This window comes from Columba livia, chromosome 1 (genome assembly GCF_036013475.1).
Source record: "Columba livia isolate bColLiv1 breed racing homer chromosome 1, bColLiv1.pat.W.v2, whole genome shotgun sequence".
Lineage (NCBI taxonomy): Eukaryota > Metazoa > Chordata > Aves > Columbiformes > Columbidae > Columba > Columba livia.
In genome coordinates, this window is record NC_088602.1 from 75309359 (window position 1) to 75324332 (window position 14974).

The window sequence follows — 14974 nt, forward strand, 5'->3', positions numbered from 1 at the left end:
ATACGTCCATCCACTCTCACTTCAGCTTTCCCATTTCATGATCTCTTCATGTGCATCTTGGTGCTGCCTCAGTCCAGGTCCATCTTCTTAATATCTCACTGCCTCCTGCTTGTTCTCTTCCTTGCAAGTGGACACAGCGGACTCCAATCTTGCAGGAGGAGATCTCACAGTGCTAATGTGTTCAAAAGGGAAATAATTTTAGACAGGTGGAAATTTGGCCACCCAGGATGAAATATTTTTTTCTCTCAAGCGGGAGATTAAACGTTTTGCCTAAATGTCCTGAATTCTCAGCTGCTTTTTTGTCACCTTTTACACCTATTCCAACAAAGTGCAAACTTAATGTAAAATGCCAAGGCTGTGCAGTTCTGCCTGTATAGCCATATCTGTCCACTAGAAACCAACAGGTGCAACAGCCCAGAGTTCAAGGAAGTGGGAAATCAAGACTAGTATTGGGTAAAAAAGCAACGTAAGAAATATCCTGTCTGATGTATGAAATCCTGAGGATAGCTATCTACTTATCTCTCCGGGGATACCTTGACCTCCCAAAGGAAGAACACTGAAAACTAGGCTGGAGAAAAGCCCAGAGAACATGAGGCAGAAATAACCTGCATCAAACAAACTGGTGAAGGGTGAGTCAGATAAACTGTCTCGCCTCTCCTTTGTGAATCAGAAACTGCTATTAACTAGCCCTGATGTCAGTAGGTTTGTGCTACTTTGCTCCCATTGCACAGAGAGAATCCTGTTCTTTTCACTGCTGTGGTTTAGCAGTGCCACAGCTTCAACTTTATTTTTTGTGCTGAATTTTTTATCCTTTGTGATATTACTTCTTGCTGAATTTCATTACTATATATCACCAGGTTGCTTCTTTTACCTCATGTCAAAGATCAATGAAATCCTGCTAAAGCTATTACAAAATAAGACATAGCTTAGCAGGGTGTAACAGTGCGTAGGGTATTTCCACTTATTGCTTCAATACTATGCAAGAAAAAGGAGGGAGAGTGGTTGGCTGAATTTTCTGTGATAATTCTTATTCAAAAATGTAGACTTCTTGTTTATACTTAGGACATACACAGCCAGGAAAATTTGCTCTAGTTTGCCATGTCCAGCATTTGGTTTGTATGATTCCTTTCTGTTGACCTGAATATGTGGTGAAATGACTTTGAATCCTTTCTGCTGCTCCATGACCTCAGACTCAGTCCAGGCTATTTCAGCCATGGCAGAAATCAGTGCAGTCTCTGAGCTGCTTCATCAGTCACCTGCCTATGATTAACTACTCCCCAGAGATGAGCAACGTGGGCAGCGAGGCACCCCTGTGCAATTCCTCTGCCAGACAGGGATCTCTGGGTGCAACAGGCTCCCCCTGGAAATTAGATTTGCCACTGTGGTGAGCCAAGAGGGAACAAAACACGACAGAAAACTGTGTTTCAACCTGCCTGTTTATCCTAAGGATAAGAACATCACAGGAAACATTGTGAGCTACCCTGTGTCACCAGAGTTGTCAGTCCCCCCACTTTGAGTGCAACCAGATTTCCTGCCCATCTCACTAGGACAATTGTCAAGAGCCTACCACTGTAGGAGCTAGACCTCACTTTCAGCTGCCGATGTAACGGGGGCATCTGGTATGTCTTGGCCAAGGCACTCAGTATCGCAACAGGTATGCAGGGCCTCCCAGGGTCTGTCCCTGTGCTTGCTGCATTTTGTGCTGTCCTGAGGATGCTGTGGGGACTGTCATCTAAAATCTCTGCGTATTTTTGGCAGGAAGGCACAAAAAGTTTTAAACATAATGCAATATAGCATCAGGGCTTGTGTTCATGAAGCATTGCCTACCATTTGTTGCTCTTTCATTCATCTTGCGTTTACATGCAGACAAAACAGAAATTCTGCCTTAATAGGATCTATCAGACCCTTAGAGCAAAGCATCGTTTGCTGGTGGCTAACGATAGTCTTTTGGCTTAAATTTAGGGTAGATGATTGTTCATTGGGATTCTGCTTTTGGGTCCATAATTCAGTGTGTCTTCTGCTGTGAACGCCTTGGACAAGAGCAGGATTAAAAGGACTCCTCTCCCTCCCCAGTGGAGTGTGATCAAGTCTTTAAGGAAAATTAACAAAACTAGGGCAAGCTGGCCTGCTTTGCCTTCCGATAATACTTGCATCATATTTTAATCAGTAGCCTATTTTGTCTTTAGTTCATTACTGTGGCTGTACCATATATAGAAGGAGTACTTATTTAGCTATTCAGTGTCCAGGGAAAACAAGTCCACAGATGTTTTTGCTGACAGGAGCTTTGCAGGTGCCAGGGTTCAGGCTGTGGCACTGAGCCATGGGGTTGGTTGTTCCCACAGACTTTTTCCTTTTGGAAAAGCAGCAGTCAGAGTTTACTAAGACAAAAAGTATTTGAAGGTCCAAAAGCAGAGCCTTTAATGAAGATGATTCAGGATGGGAAGTTGCACACAAGTTAAAGATGATCCATATGGAAATGGTGGGTAGGAAGGAATCTAAAAAAGAGGCTAAATAGCTGAGGGGGAGAGGGAAGTGAGAATGCAGCACCTACTGCCAGTGTTGGAAGCATATACAAGTCTGCCATCTGATGGCATTGAATGGACCAGGCCAATATGTATTAATGGTGTCAGTAAAGAAAGGTTCACATCCTGATTAGCATTCTCACTAATGCTAAACCTGGGTATGGGGATGCTGGTCCTCACAAACTAAATATTGGCATGTGAACATCTGTATTGTTAAGATGACAGCATGGGCCATGGTGTGTTTTTTTAATAAGCCAACTAGTTTTTCCCCAGACAGCTCCCAGACACAGCCACCCTGCTCTGGAGAGAGAGAGATTTTAGCCATATGGACATGAGCGGTGTGGTGCCAGCTGGCCTCAGGGCCAGAGAGCAGTCCCTGGCCCATTTTATTTGCTTGTGTAATGCAATCTGATAGCCCATCAGAGAAACCAGGAACCGTCCAGTTTAAAGGGACTCCACAGTCCTCTGTGAATGACCACCAGAGACACAGTGATGCTGTCTATGGAGGTACGTCAAGTGCCAGCACTGAGGTATGTGACATACCAATCTTCTGGTCTGTCCCACACCACTCAGCTCTTCAGCATGTCTTTCCCTGTTCTTTTTCCCAAATCTGGGGTGATACTCCTTGCTTGGCCTCTCCATGGTCTGTATGTGTCGGGGGCCGGCGGGGGGGAGGCGGGGGAAGTCAGTGAGGAATGGGGAGAGATGGGAAAGGAGCAGAGTGATCACTACAGTGCACTAAGACCCTTGTGCATTCTTCCACTTTAGAGACCTGCAGCCCTGGGTGAACCATCACCTTCACCTCTAAAAAGCAGTCCACATGGTGCACAGACCTTAGCAGGATCTCTGAAAGAGGCCCAGGAGCATGTTAGTGTACCATGATCTAGAGATGATAAGAGCTGGTCAGCAGGAACTCAGAGACAATTAAATTTGTCCTGCTGCAGTGAGAGGGGCTTGTTATCTCAGGGTGGATTAATCCAGCAAGGTCACTCCAGTTTGAGGGGTACTCCTTTCATTTACCTTGTCCCTCCTGGCTGTCTCTGCCTTCTCCTCAGTTCTGATCTCCTGTCTAGTTCATTTTTGTGGGATTGCTCCTGGCATTCATTTTAATTTCTTGTGTGAATGGTGTGTCAGAACAAGGTGTCTGGTTGACAGGCAGACCCAGCCTCAAGTTACACTCGTTGTTTGCCCCTGGGGAAGCTCTACCTTTGAAAGGAAAGCGTAGAAAACTGGAGAGATGTGACAATGTCCCAGCTGAAGGCTCCTGTTCTTGAAGGCTTAGAGACATCTCTCTAGATCTCTGTTCTGTCTAAGAGAAGTCTGAGTTACAGGTTATAAATTTTTTCCCTCTGGGTCTTGCAAGCTTCAAGTGCATGTAGAATTTTCTCTTCATGACCTCTTTGAGACTCAGTTGGAAGAATCTGTAGAACTAATTAGGGGGCAACAATTCAACAATGGTTGGCACAGTCTTTGGGTTCAGTAAAAGGGTAATACAGGAGTCTCATCTAGGTGGTAAGCCCAGAGTTTAATCAGTGCACCCGATTAAATGAATGAGAGTTGCCTGTCACATCAGCAGCGCGCTAGCCAGCTCCTTCCAGTTGCATGTGCTTTCTGGCAAGGCTGAAGGTGTTCCATGAGGGCTACACACTTGTCTGCTGGGCTGAACCCTGGCATGTTCTTTCCATGCTGCAGAAATGCCAGGGACTTTGAGACCTGGGTCACTCTGGGGAGAGAGAAGCCTGAAGCCATGCAGTCCATCGTGTGATGGCTGTGCGGATGTGCAGGATGCTCTAGATAAATGGCTGACTAACCCTGGACCATCTCTTTCCCCACTAGATGCTGTAGAAGAAACCAAACCTACTGAAAGTGCCCAGCAGGAAGAGGTGAAAGAAGAAGAGAGCAAGGCGGACCAAGAAAATGCCTGAACATTAAGAAATGACTCCCCATTGCCCCTCCCTCCCTCCCCCTATCCTCTATCCTTCCTTCCCACCCCAATCTCAATCTCCCCTCTTCCTGCTCACATCTGTGAGCCTGTCCATCCCTCTCCCATTCCCACTTAAACCCTTTTTCTCTCTGTGTGGCAAACATTTAAAGGAAAAAAAAAAAAAAAAAAAAGCAGGAAAAATCCCAGTCAAACAGTGTGGCTTAAACATTTCTTTGTTTCTTGGTGTTGTTATGGCGAGTTTTTTGGTAATGATGATCCAATCATTTTGGGAAAATTCTTGCACTGTATCAGAGTTCTTTGACCTGGCGCGTGCGTGTGTCTGTCTGCCCACCGCGAGCGCGCTCTCTCTCTCTCTCTCTCTCTCTCCCCTCTCTCTCCTCTCCAAGTGTGTGTGTGTGCAATGTTACGTTCATCCGAGGAGTCCAGACTTACCGAGTGAGTTAAAAAAAAAGAGGAAAAAAAAAAGTCCTTTTCTTCCTTTTTCAATGTGATGGAATGAACGAAAGAAAAAAAAAAGAAAAAGAAAAAAAGACCAAACCAAACAAATGAAAAGAAAAATCATACTGAACCCCAGTTTGTTTTCAGAACTAAAACAAAAACTAAAAAAATGTGCCAATTAGCGTAATGCTTGGCTCCAGGCTCCTTTTTCAAACTGAACAATAATTATAATAAATGAGAATAATGATCATTAATACCACCGTGTCGCATTTCTATGCTGCCGTACATCCTGCTGGCCTGTGGTCTTTGGTGGGCCACTTCTTGCGTGGCTCTGCTGTCCTCCTTGGCCACCAGTCAGTGACCAGCCACTCTCCCTGTCACTGCTGAGGGAAGCTGTAAGGGAAGCAGGCTTTGATTTTGAGTGAGGTGTTAGCACTGACGTAAATAATGAAAGCAGCAAAATCAGCTTTAGAAAAGAACAAAATAAGCGGCCCTCTTGGAGACCTCTAGGCCCGGATTCAGAGAAGCATGGTGACCTTGGAGGTATGAGCCCAGGCAGCCCACTTGGGTCCCAGCAGAGGGACCAGCTTTGGTCCATGCTGAAGGTCCAGCCCCTGCTGAGGGCAGCACCGAGGGCCAGGATGGGACAGGGTTCTTGGGCCTGGGCTCCCCCGTCAGCAGGGTGATGCTCACCGCACCCGGCTGGGGTTGGAGAAGTTGTTGAGTAACGTAGTGTGGCCCTTCAAAAATGTTCTGTTTGGCAAAATAAATTGGGCCAATACATTGAGCAAATAGGCACATGGGGATGACAAGGTCTGGTAGCATAACAGCCAGTTGAGAGCACTTTGAGGAATATCTCAATCCTGCTCCCTGGTGAAACGCAGGTTCGTTCACACATCTCTAACAAGGGTCAAGGCTTTTAGCTGTCACTTATGGCTGTCCCCCACAGCCAGCTAAACTCATGGTTCAGGCTTAGTGCTGTGGGCAGAGCACCACCCTGTCAATCTCCATTACCATGGGGTGCAGGGTATTCCCTGGTATGTGCCAACCACATGCCCGCTAGACCCAGCCCTGTCCCAGTGGGTGACTGATGGACATCCAGGCCTGAGTCTGAACAGCGTTGGGGCCTGCTGCTCTCTTTATGAGCTGCAGGAGTGGACAGTTAAAATGTATTCACAACTGGGCTTTCATGAAAGCCTAGTTCTTGCTATTTCACTGCCGTGATTATTATCATGTGCTTTCCCCCCAGCTTGTGTATGGTTTCCTGGACACATTGGCAACGGCAGCCAGCGTAGCCTGCAGGATTGCTGTACAGCGCTGCAGGGCCACAATTAAATTGGCCTCACAGCAGTAATCCCACAAAGATGGGTCTGCTGACAGCCCCAATGTCCCTTGGTGGCTGACACTTGAACTGTCAGCCCCACAGCCTTTGGAGGGTTGGCTGGCCCTCCCTTGCCCTTCTCCTTTGTTCTCCTCCATCTCTTTGTTGGAAATAGGGAGAAAAGATGAACGGTGTCTCCTCAGAGATGATCGGTTTGAACGTAGACCGCGCTCACTGGAAGTGCCATCCAAATGCATCAGGATTCATGTCCATGTGCTTCCTGGCATTGTGTAGAAATAGGAGAGAGAAAGAGTGGGAGGATTTTAAAAAAGAGAGGGAAAGAGAGAGTGGGAGAGAGATTGAACAGAGATTTTTTTAAAACAGGGATTAGAGAGAAGAGGGGGAAAAGATTTCTGAGTGGATAGATGGATGATAGGGAGAGAGAGGGGAGTATAGCTAGAGTAAGAAAGACTAGAGTGAAAAAGATGAGAGAGAGACAGGAAGAAATTAGATAATATGGAGCAATAGACGATTGATAGAGATAGTGAAACGTAGCTAGCTAAAGTAGATTAGACAGACTAAATAGATAGAAAGATGGGCTGACTGACAGATAGGTATTGTGTCATACTTCATAAACGATATATATGCTAATATTCCCATGTCATGATGGGTGGTAAACCCTGAGACACCTTCCAGCCTGACCTCAATTCAGCAGATGTAGCGCGGACATCAGGCATTGCTTGGACCGTATGTCAGGTCTCACCACCCTTCCCGTTTCTGCCATGGAAGCAGCAGGAGGGTGGATGGTGTTTGGGGAGGGAGAGCGCTCTGATGGACACAGGGGGCCGAGGCGTAGGAAGGAGAGGTGCGGAGTATGTTTGCTGTTTGTAGCACACCGGGTGCCCAGCCCAGATCAGACATTGCAGGTGCCCCGTGTCTCTAGTACCGAGTCGAGAGAACTGAGGTTCAGCGCTCAGGATTTGTGGGAGAGGTGTTTGACAGGAGGCAGGAAGAAGAGAGCACAGTTTATGTCTAGCCTCATCTCCTGTCATGACCATTTACAAGAGTTTCAAGGACTGTCTTGCCTGTTTCTGCAAAGTCCGCATGGTCTCCCTGCTTTTCTGACTTCAGACTCCAAACTTTTCATCTTGCCTCCACTTTACTATTACTATTTTTAACTTTATAAGGAAAATAAAACTGCCTCATGTCTGGACATAGGCCTTCCTCCCTCCTCAAAAAACAGAAACATTTTTCTCTCCCCAGGGATGTTTTATCTTTATATTTCGCATAGTGCCTCCCCCTTGGCTGATGGTTGGGGTATCACGTGTGTTTTGTCACCGTTTGTAAAACACACTTTGCCATGTTGCTTAGAGAACAAAGGGTTGGGGTTTGTGTTTTGGTTCTTTACCCCCACAAAGAGAATGTGGTATGTGGTTACCAACTGCAAACCTAAGTAATTTAAATACTAATTCCTCTCCCTTGGTTCCAGTTTAAAATTACAAGCTGTAACCAAGCACCCCCTATCTTTCTTATTGTACTGTGTCCTGATCCTGCCAGAGAGTCAGGGCAAAAAGAGCGTGAGAGAGCGGACACAGAAAAACCCTGTCTTGAGCAGGCAGTGGTTTGATGTGTAATACACAAGATTTGTATAGGAAGCTGGGCTGTCTTCAGGTTACAGGAAGAAAGCAGAGAAAAGCATTTGGATTTCCTTAAGTTGCCTCTTCAGCCAGATTTTAAAAGGCTGAAAGGAAACAGTATAAAGGATGTAGAATAGGATGGAAACTGGAAGGAGAACGGGGGTATTTGGGGAATGATTTCTCTAGCAGGATTTCAAGTGAGCTGAGAGCAGCACAAGAGGCAGGAGGTCCCAGGAGTAAAGAGTGCAGCAAAGAGTGCCCAGCAGAGTAGTTGGAGCTTTTCCACTACTCCTGATGCAACAGCCAACACGAATTCCCCAGGGACTATATATCTAATCCTCTCTCCCTGAAGAGGATATAGCTTTGCCAGGAGGTGTCTGTGGTTGTTACCCTATATATGAAGAGGGAAGGTCATGTTAGGATGACTCACACTGGGAATATGGTGCCTGACCTCACGTACAGTGCTGTGGAAATTCAGAGTCCAAGAGGGGCTTTTTCCATGCCTCTGTAGTAAGATATGCTAGTGATCCACACCTATACTGAATGCTTGTACCAGCTGTAGGCCAGATCTTGACATTTCACCTCATCTAGACTAAGCCTTGGAAAAGTATAAAAACCCCAACCTAATACCCCCATCAATGCAGCAGATCATTCACGTGAATTTGGACTTCCTTTGCAATGCTTGTGGCATCCACAGACTATCCACACTGATAGCATATGAAAGCCCACAACCCTTGCAATAGTTGCATCAGCCAAGAAGCTCCACCATGAGCCACATTCCAAAGGGAGGGGAAGGGCATCCTGCTGAGATCCCTTCAGACCCGGTGTTTTCCAACCCCAAACCCTAATGCAGCCCCATGAGAGGCCTTAGCTGGAAGTAGCTCACCTATGGTGACAATGTAAACACCATTGCTTTGGGACCATGTCACTCTAAATGAAAGAAATGGCCATGACTGGAGGAGAGAGGGTTAGAAAGAAAGAAGAAAACAAGAAAGAGGGTGTTCATACCAAACTTCCCACAGGAGATTTTCTTTTTATCTGTGGTCTCTGAATGGCAAACTAGCATGTGAGACTTTTTGTACTGAAGGTCTGGTGTTTGTCACAGGTATCTTAGGAAGGAAGGAGAGCAGCTGTGGTTTGCAGATGTGGAGGGAAGGGCCTGAATGAATGTTTTTGTGGCCCCTCTTGGCTCAGAAGTCCGTTCGGTGGTCACCTGCAGCTCAGCGACGTGGGGAGTGGTGGTGAGAGTCCTCTTCCAGGCCTGTGCTTAGATTCCCTGCTTTTCCACATTGCCACAATAGCACTTTCACTGGATATTTAGAGCACCTCAGGACTGGTTCTCCTCTCGCTCACACTGGGGTAACTCAGGAGTCACTCCACTGGAACCAGTGGTGTTAATCTGGTGTGAAAATAATGCGAGAGGAGGATTCAACTCCTCGGGGGGGGGATTTTCCAGGTCCCCGAGGGGGAAAAAAAATCAATGGGAGTTACATGTCTAACTGCCACTTGTGCCTGTGAAAGTCTGCCCCTTATCTACCCATATGTATATAGGGTACAGTTTTCAGAATAACCTAAGTGACATGGGCACTTAAGAGCACACAATTCACTGGCTTTCAAAGAGACGTAAGCTCCTAAGGCCCAGCCACTGAAGGACGTCCAAACTCCCCTCTGCGTCGAATTTGGGGTCTCAGGCCTAAAATTCTGCAGTCATTTTCCAAAATGGAACTGAAGATCATGAGTCATTTAGGTGGTCCTGAAAGCACTACCCTCTATCCATTTTTCAGGGTGTTGATCTCAGGTCATGTGCGAGCCTGCATTCTTACTTACAATGCTTTATTACTACATTCCTCTGTTGAGCAATACTTGGAAGAAGAGGCGAAGGTCGAGATTTGCAGAACAGGCTAGTGACCTCAGTGGCTCATGTCTGGAGTGCCCAACTTGAGAGACATCTTGCTGGGATCCAGTCCACTGGTCCCCTCTATACTCTGACCATCAAGATTCATTTATTACACACCCAGAACCACTGGTCACTTCCAAAAAATAAATCCCAGCCTGAGACCTAGACTACTCTCACAAAAGAAAATCCTAGGTGAACTGTTCATCCAATAGCTTGTTTTTTCTGCTCATTCCTGTTCCCAATGAACAAAACACATCCCTGTGCATCACCTAAGCCCTATTTTGAGGAGTTACACTGGCATACAGCTGAAGTAACATGGTAGTAAATTGGGGCCTGAAGAAGGCGGCTACAGCCTAGAGAGTATCAAGAACTGTGACGTGTCTGGAAGCTAATAAGAGCAGAACTTGACAATTAGAGCGGCCCATTTCCGATGCTCTTGTGTGAGGATCTGGAAAGAGTCTCTCACTCATTGTACTTGTGCATTATGAATGTGTCCATCTGCAAAGATCTAATGTACACATATGTCCTGAATATTGTCCTAAGGTTGCAAGCTTCAAAAATGAGCAGAAAACATTCCCGAGAAGTGAGAATAATACAGATGTCTGTATTTGAAAAATTGGTTCAAATAAAGTCTCTCACTTATAGATATACGTAGTTGTGTGCAATTATTTGCTTCTGGAATAGAAATTTCACCCTTGTATAGGATTTCAATGCTTTTATGAAAAATCTCATTCCATTCTCCCTTGACCTTCTCAGACAAGTCCTATTACTGTGGAAAGAAATACTTTCTACTTATTCTGTCTGGGTAAAAAGCTATGGTAAAATGAAAGGGTGAAGTAAAAGGCCTGCTATGTTTTTACTGTTGTTAAATATCTATTGAGGTAGAAGATACAGGCCTGGTGGAAGATGTGGTCTCTCCGTGTGAAATTAGTGGGTATTTATATAATAAGTAACAGACATTGCTGTAGAGACTCTTGACCCAGGAAAAGCTGGTGTGTGGCTGTCTAGCCTGAAACCAGGCTGAACTGAGGAAAACTGTGCCCTGGCACCACATGTCTGCAAAATATCCATGGCAAAATGCTGGGGCTGGGGTGTTCCGAGTAGTACACCTGCTTGGGTGCAGAAAGGGTGATGTGGGTCACCATGCAGTAAAGCACTCAGCATGTTTATGGAAAAGTGAGTACAAAATGGAATAAGTTTTTTTCAGACAACCAGGCAATCCTGTGCAAGCATATCTAAAAGGTATCAAATTCGTCATCAGATTTAAAGCTTCGGTAGTTCACTGGGAAAGTCCAGAAGTTTTTGAGATAGAAATATATATTTCAGCACCTAAGAAGTCCCACCAAATTCTTTCCCTCAGCATCAACTTTGAGCCAAGTGCAAGGAAATATGAGCAGAGCAGCAATTGCTGCCCAAGCTGTGCTACGCTGCTGACTTCATGCTGTGTTGTATCTGTCAGCAGCTCAAGAGCAGAGCTGAAATTAAGCATTTTTATCACATCTATTCATCCCAGGAAGCTTTGCAACCACCATTTAGAAATCACTTGCAACTCATCTCTGAAATACAGCAGCTGGCTTAGCAAGGGCCCAGGAAAATTCCTGATGAGGCTCCAAGGAGCTGCCTGGGAAAGAGAGCAGACCTCAGCACCTCACACGGGTTCTGCATAAAGTGCCAATTTACAAATGAAAATGACGCAATTAGATGTCTGTATTCTTGCATGTAATCATCGGTTGCCCCATGGCTTCTCCAAAAAAGGCGTGGACTCCAGCTTGTGTGCAAACAAATATTTAGCATTCAAAATCAAGTAGTTTCAATTAGCCACATCATTAGATTGCAGGGCTCAACCCTGGCAGATTTGCTTTGCTTCAGTGGGGCAAAACACCTGTAAAGGGCCAGCCAAGAACTTCCCTCCAAATAAGTGGTTGCCTTGGGCTAGCAAGGCTGCCTTGCACCCTTTTATCTTCTACACAAGAGAGGGGCGCAGGAGGCTGGCACACTTGTTGCATGTGTCAGCTGAAACAGCTTAATGTAAATCTCCACCAGAGACTTTCTAACAAGGCACACAAAGCTCTTTGTGTGTGATTTCCAGTGTCATGCTCTTGTCACTGTGATCTGGAAATAAACTTTCTGCCCAAATCATCAAAAAATAACCTGTGACTCACCTTGAGTGTTCACCCTCCAGTTGCTGCTCTGTCCAGGTGTCAAGGGTTAAGATTGTGGGGTGACAATAAAACCCTGGCAGATGTATTGTTAACCTCCTCTTCCCCCCCACTTCCCCCTTTTTGCCCCTCCCTCTCCCCACTTCCCACAGGTGATCAGGAGGGAAAGAAGGACAGAGAGAAGAGAGTTGGAAAAATTAACAATGTTTTACTAATGCTACTAATAAGAATAGAGAAAATAATACAAAATATACAAAACCAATCATGAAAGTCTCAGCAACTGCAGAGCCGGCAACCAAAGTCCTGGATTGGACTCTGCAGCCAACCGGAGCTGGATTCAGTCTGTCACTAGGCCTCAGTTCGCAGGGACGACTAGCAAGGTCCTCTCCTAACGTCGGCCATAAGCAGAAGGGAAAAAGCAAAGGCAAAAAGGAAAAAGGATGAGACCCTTGTGATCTCCCACTTTTATATGAAGTATTCACATGAATGGAATGTTATACACAGTTGGTCAGTTTCTTGGTCACCGGTTTTCTCGTTGCCCTTCTCGCGAGATGTCCATCCGTGCTTATCAATAAGTTTGCATTCCATTGCTAGGTTTACCAAAATGTGTCTGGTTCTCCAGGAAAATGCAGTTAATATGAAGGCTTTAGCTGACAGGCAAAATTCACTGAAAGAGAAACTTGTTTTTAACAAAACCAGGACACCAGGTGAACTCCCTTCAGATTGCTCTTTACACTCATGGACTGCACTGACAGGCTTTCCCCAGCTTCTCTCAGATGTGAGTGATGTGTTTCTGATTCCTGTGGTGGTCCGCAGCTTAGCCCACAAGAGGTTGGGTGAGACCTCTTCTTGGGGAAACCACAACAGGAGCTTTGGGTTTTCATAGTTTTTGACAAAGCCAATGGCAGACTTGCCATCTTCATTGATTTGCTGACGTCACCGGCAAAAGACCGGTGTTTCTCATACTATCATTCAGATTTCTAAGTCTGCTATGCTTTACCCTGCAGGCAGCATGAAGTACCCTGTAATATACATTTACAATCTCCTAAGCTGCTACACTTTGCCATGTTTTACCATTGTATGCAGAGCTGGCACCCAGACTGACAGGGGCTGCTGCCCTCTGAAGTTGAGCAGAAAAAGCCAAAGAAAATTACACGTTTCTGTACCTAAAATAATTTTTGTTTATTAAAAATGTAAATATTTTGTCTCAATGTAGGTCCACTTTTGTTTATTAAAGAGGAAATAACTTTCATTTAGCTTGGCATGGAACAGTGAACACGAATAATAAGAGAAGTAAGGAAGTGAAAGCCCATTTCTCTCAGAGGAGCACCACTGACTCTGTATCTGAGAGGCAGGGATGCAGAGAGGTGGTAGCTTGTGTAAGACAGACTCCCATAGCTGCAGAAACAGGCTTGGGGAACTTCAATCTCTGCAAATGCATCAGCCTACAACCCAAACTACAAGCTGGGTACAGGTAGAAAGGCACTGCTTTGCACTTTAATTATGGCAGTTGATTAAGCCAGTTATGAGTAAAATGTAATTAGCATTTTGGGAGCAATGGGTGGATGCTAAGCTGAGAGAGAGAGAGCCATAAGACTCATTATCTGCATCAGGAGAGAGGAAGAGTGACACAGGTCATCACTGGCTGGGTAAGAGTGAAGAGTTAATTAGGGTGAACTGAAAGATGCTGCTGAGATGTCTCTCTACTGAGCCCATGATTAGGCCCTTTTTTCTGTCTGGAGACAGTCATCTTCTGAAAGGTTTTGTGGCTATCCTAAGGACTCTGACCCAGAGAAGGGAAAACAGTTTGTCTCATTAGAGAAGAGGTCTAACGGATTAGGTTCAATTTTTGCCCTCTACACCAAGTGTGCCCATCCTTGGCCCTCTATCTAAGCACAGTCAGTCAGTGGTTTAAATTTTGATGAGTCTCAATTGACTCCTGCCTGTGCAGCAGCTCATGAAAAACTGGAGGGACGATTTCACTGTAGGTACTGTGGGGCAGATTCTTCTTCATTGTGTTTGCCTGGGGCTTGAGGCTTTCCTTCCTGGGTGTCTTTAATTTTGAGGTGGACCTGAGTGATTTAAGAACAACACAGCAAAAACTAAGAAACTGCCAGATTTAATGGTGGCCTAAGGGAAGGCTGATGTCTAACAAAGGAGACAGTGGTGGCTTTGGATATGAAGGACCAATGTTCCTAGAAACCAAGGAGAAGAAATCCATGAGGAGCAGCCCTGTGAGTGGTGATGGGTCGCCTTTAGAAGACACTTAAAGACCAGAAGACAATTCATGTGCCATGCCTGCACTAGCAAAGGGGTGAGCAGTTTCTGAGCACTGACATTTCGGCTTCCTGACCCCACCACTTCTCAGTAGCAAAGACAGAGGAGACCTACAGCCATGGGTTGCCATCCCCAGGCTCCTCTCCACTCATGACAGCCAAACCTTGCACCAGACATCCCACAGGGCATATTTGGGAGTCAGGGCTGGAAGAGCAAAGTGTGAAATGCGATGAAGGGTACACAGATTTAAAAAACCTGGTCCCTAGGAAAAAGCTGAAGACCCCGGGGGCATCACCACCATGTCTCATGTCTGAAAGAAGGGAGAGGAAGGCTCACTCACCACTGTGGAGCACCAGAATGTGGGTCGCTGGCAGCTGGGGAGGGCTGGCTCTGCCTCACCATGCTGGGGCTGCGGGGCTGTTGGCACTCTCTGCCTCCCAGCCCCTCGCCGGCAGAGAACCCATTAATAAGGCTTTCCAGCCTGTCACTTCCATGCTGAATCCTTTGAAAGCCGTGCTCCTCTGGGCCCATTAGAGGGAGGAACTGTCTCTGCTGAAACATATGGGGCTGTCAGGCTCTGTCTGGCTGTTGCTCTGAAAGCTGCCGCTGCTCTAGCTGTTTGCTGATAAGGGGATATGGGGGGTAAAAGATGTCTTGAGGAGTCTGTAATGAGGATGAGGGCTTGGTTAAGGGGCTGGGTGAAGATGGTAGGTGAGCTGGGAGGGATGCTGGTAAACAGTGTGCCAGTTGGTGACAGGCTACTATAGGAGGGTGTTGG

At 46.0% G+C, this 14974-nt stretch overlaps 1 protein-coding gene across 1 annotated transcript in view; it reads left to right on the top strand.

The window, feature by feature from the left end:
* Positions 1–10406, top strand: part of GAP43 (growth associated protein 43) — a 63626-nt gene extending 53220 nt beyond the window's left edge. Inside the window, exon 3 of the mRNA XM_065063077.1 lies at positions 4359–10406. Coding sequence (XP_064919149.1) covers positions 4359–4447 — 89 coding nt within the window. The 3' untranslated portion in view covers positions 4448–10406. The remainder of the gene's footprint in view (positions 1–4358) is intronic.
* Positions 10407–14974: the final 4568 nt, after the last annotated feature.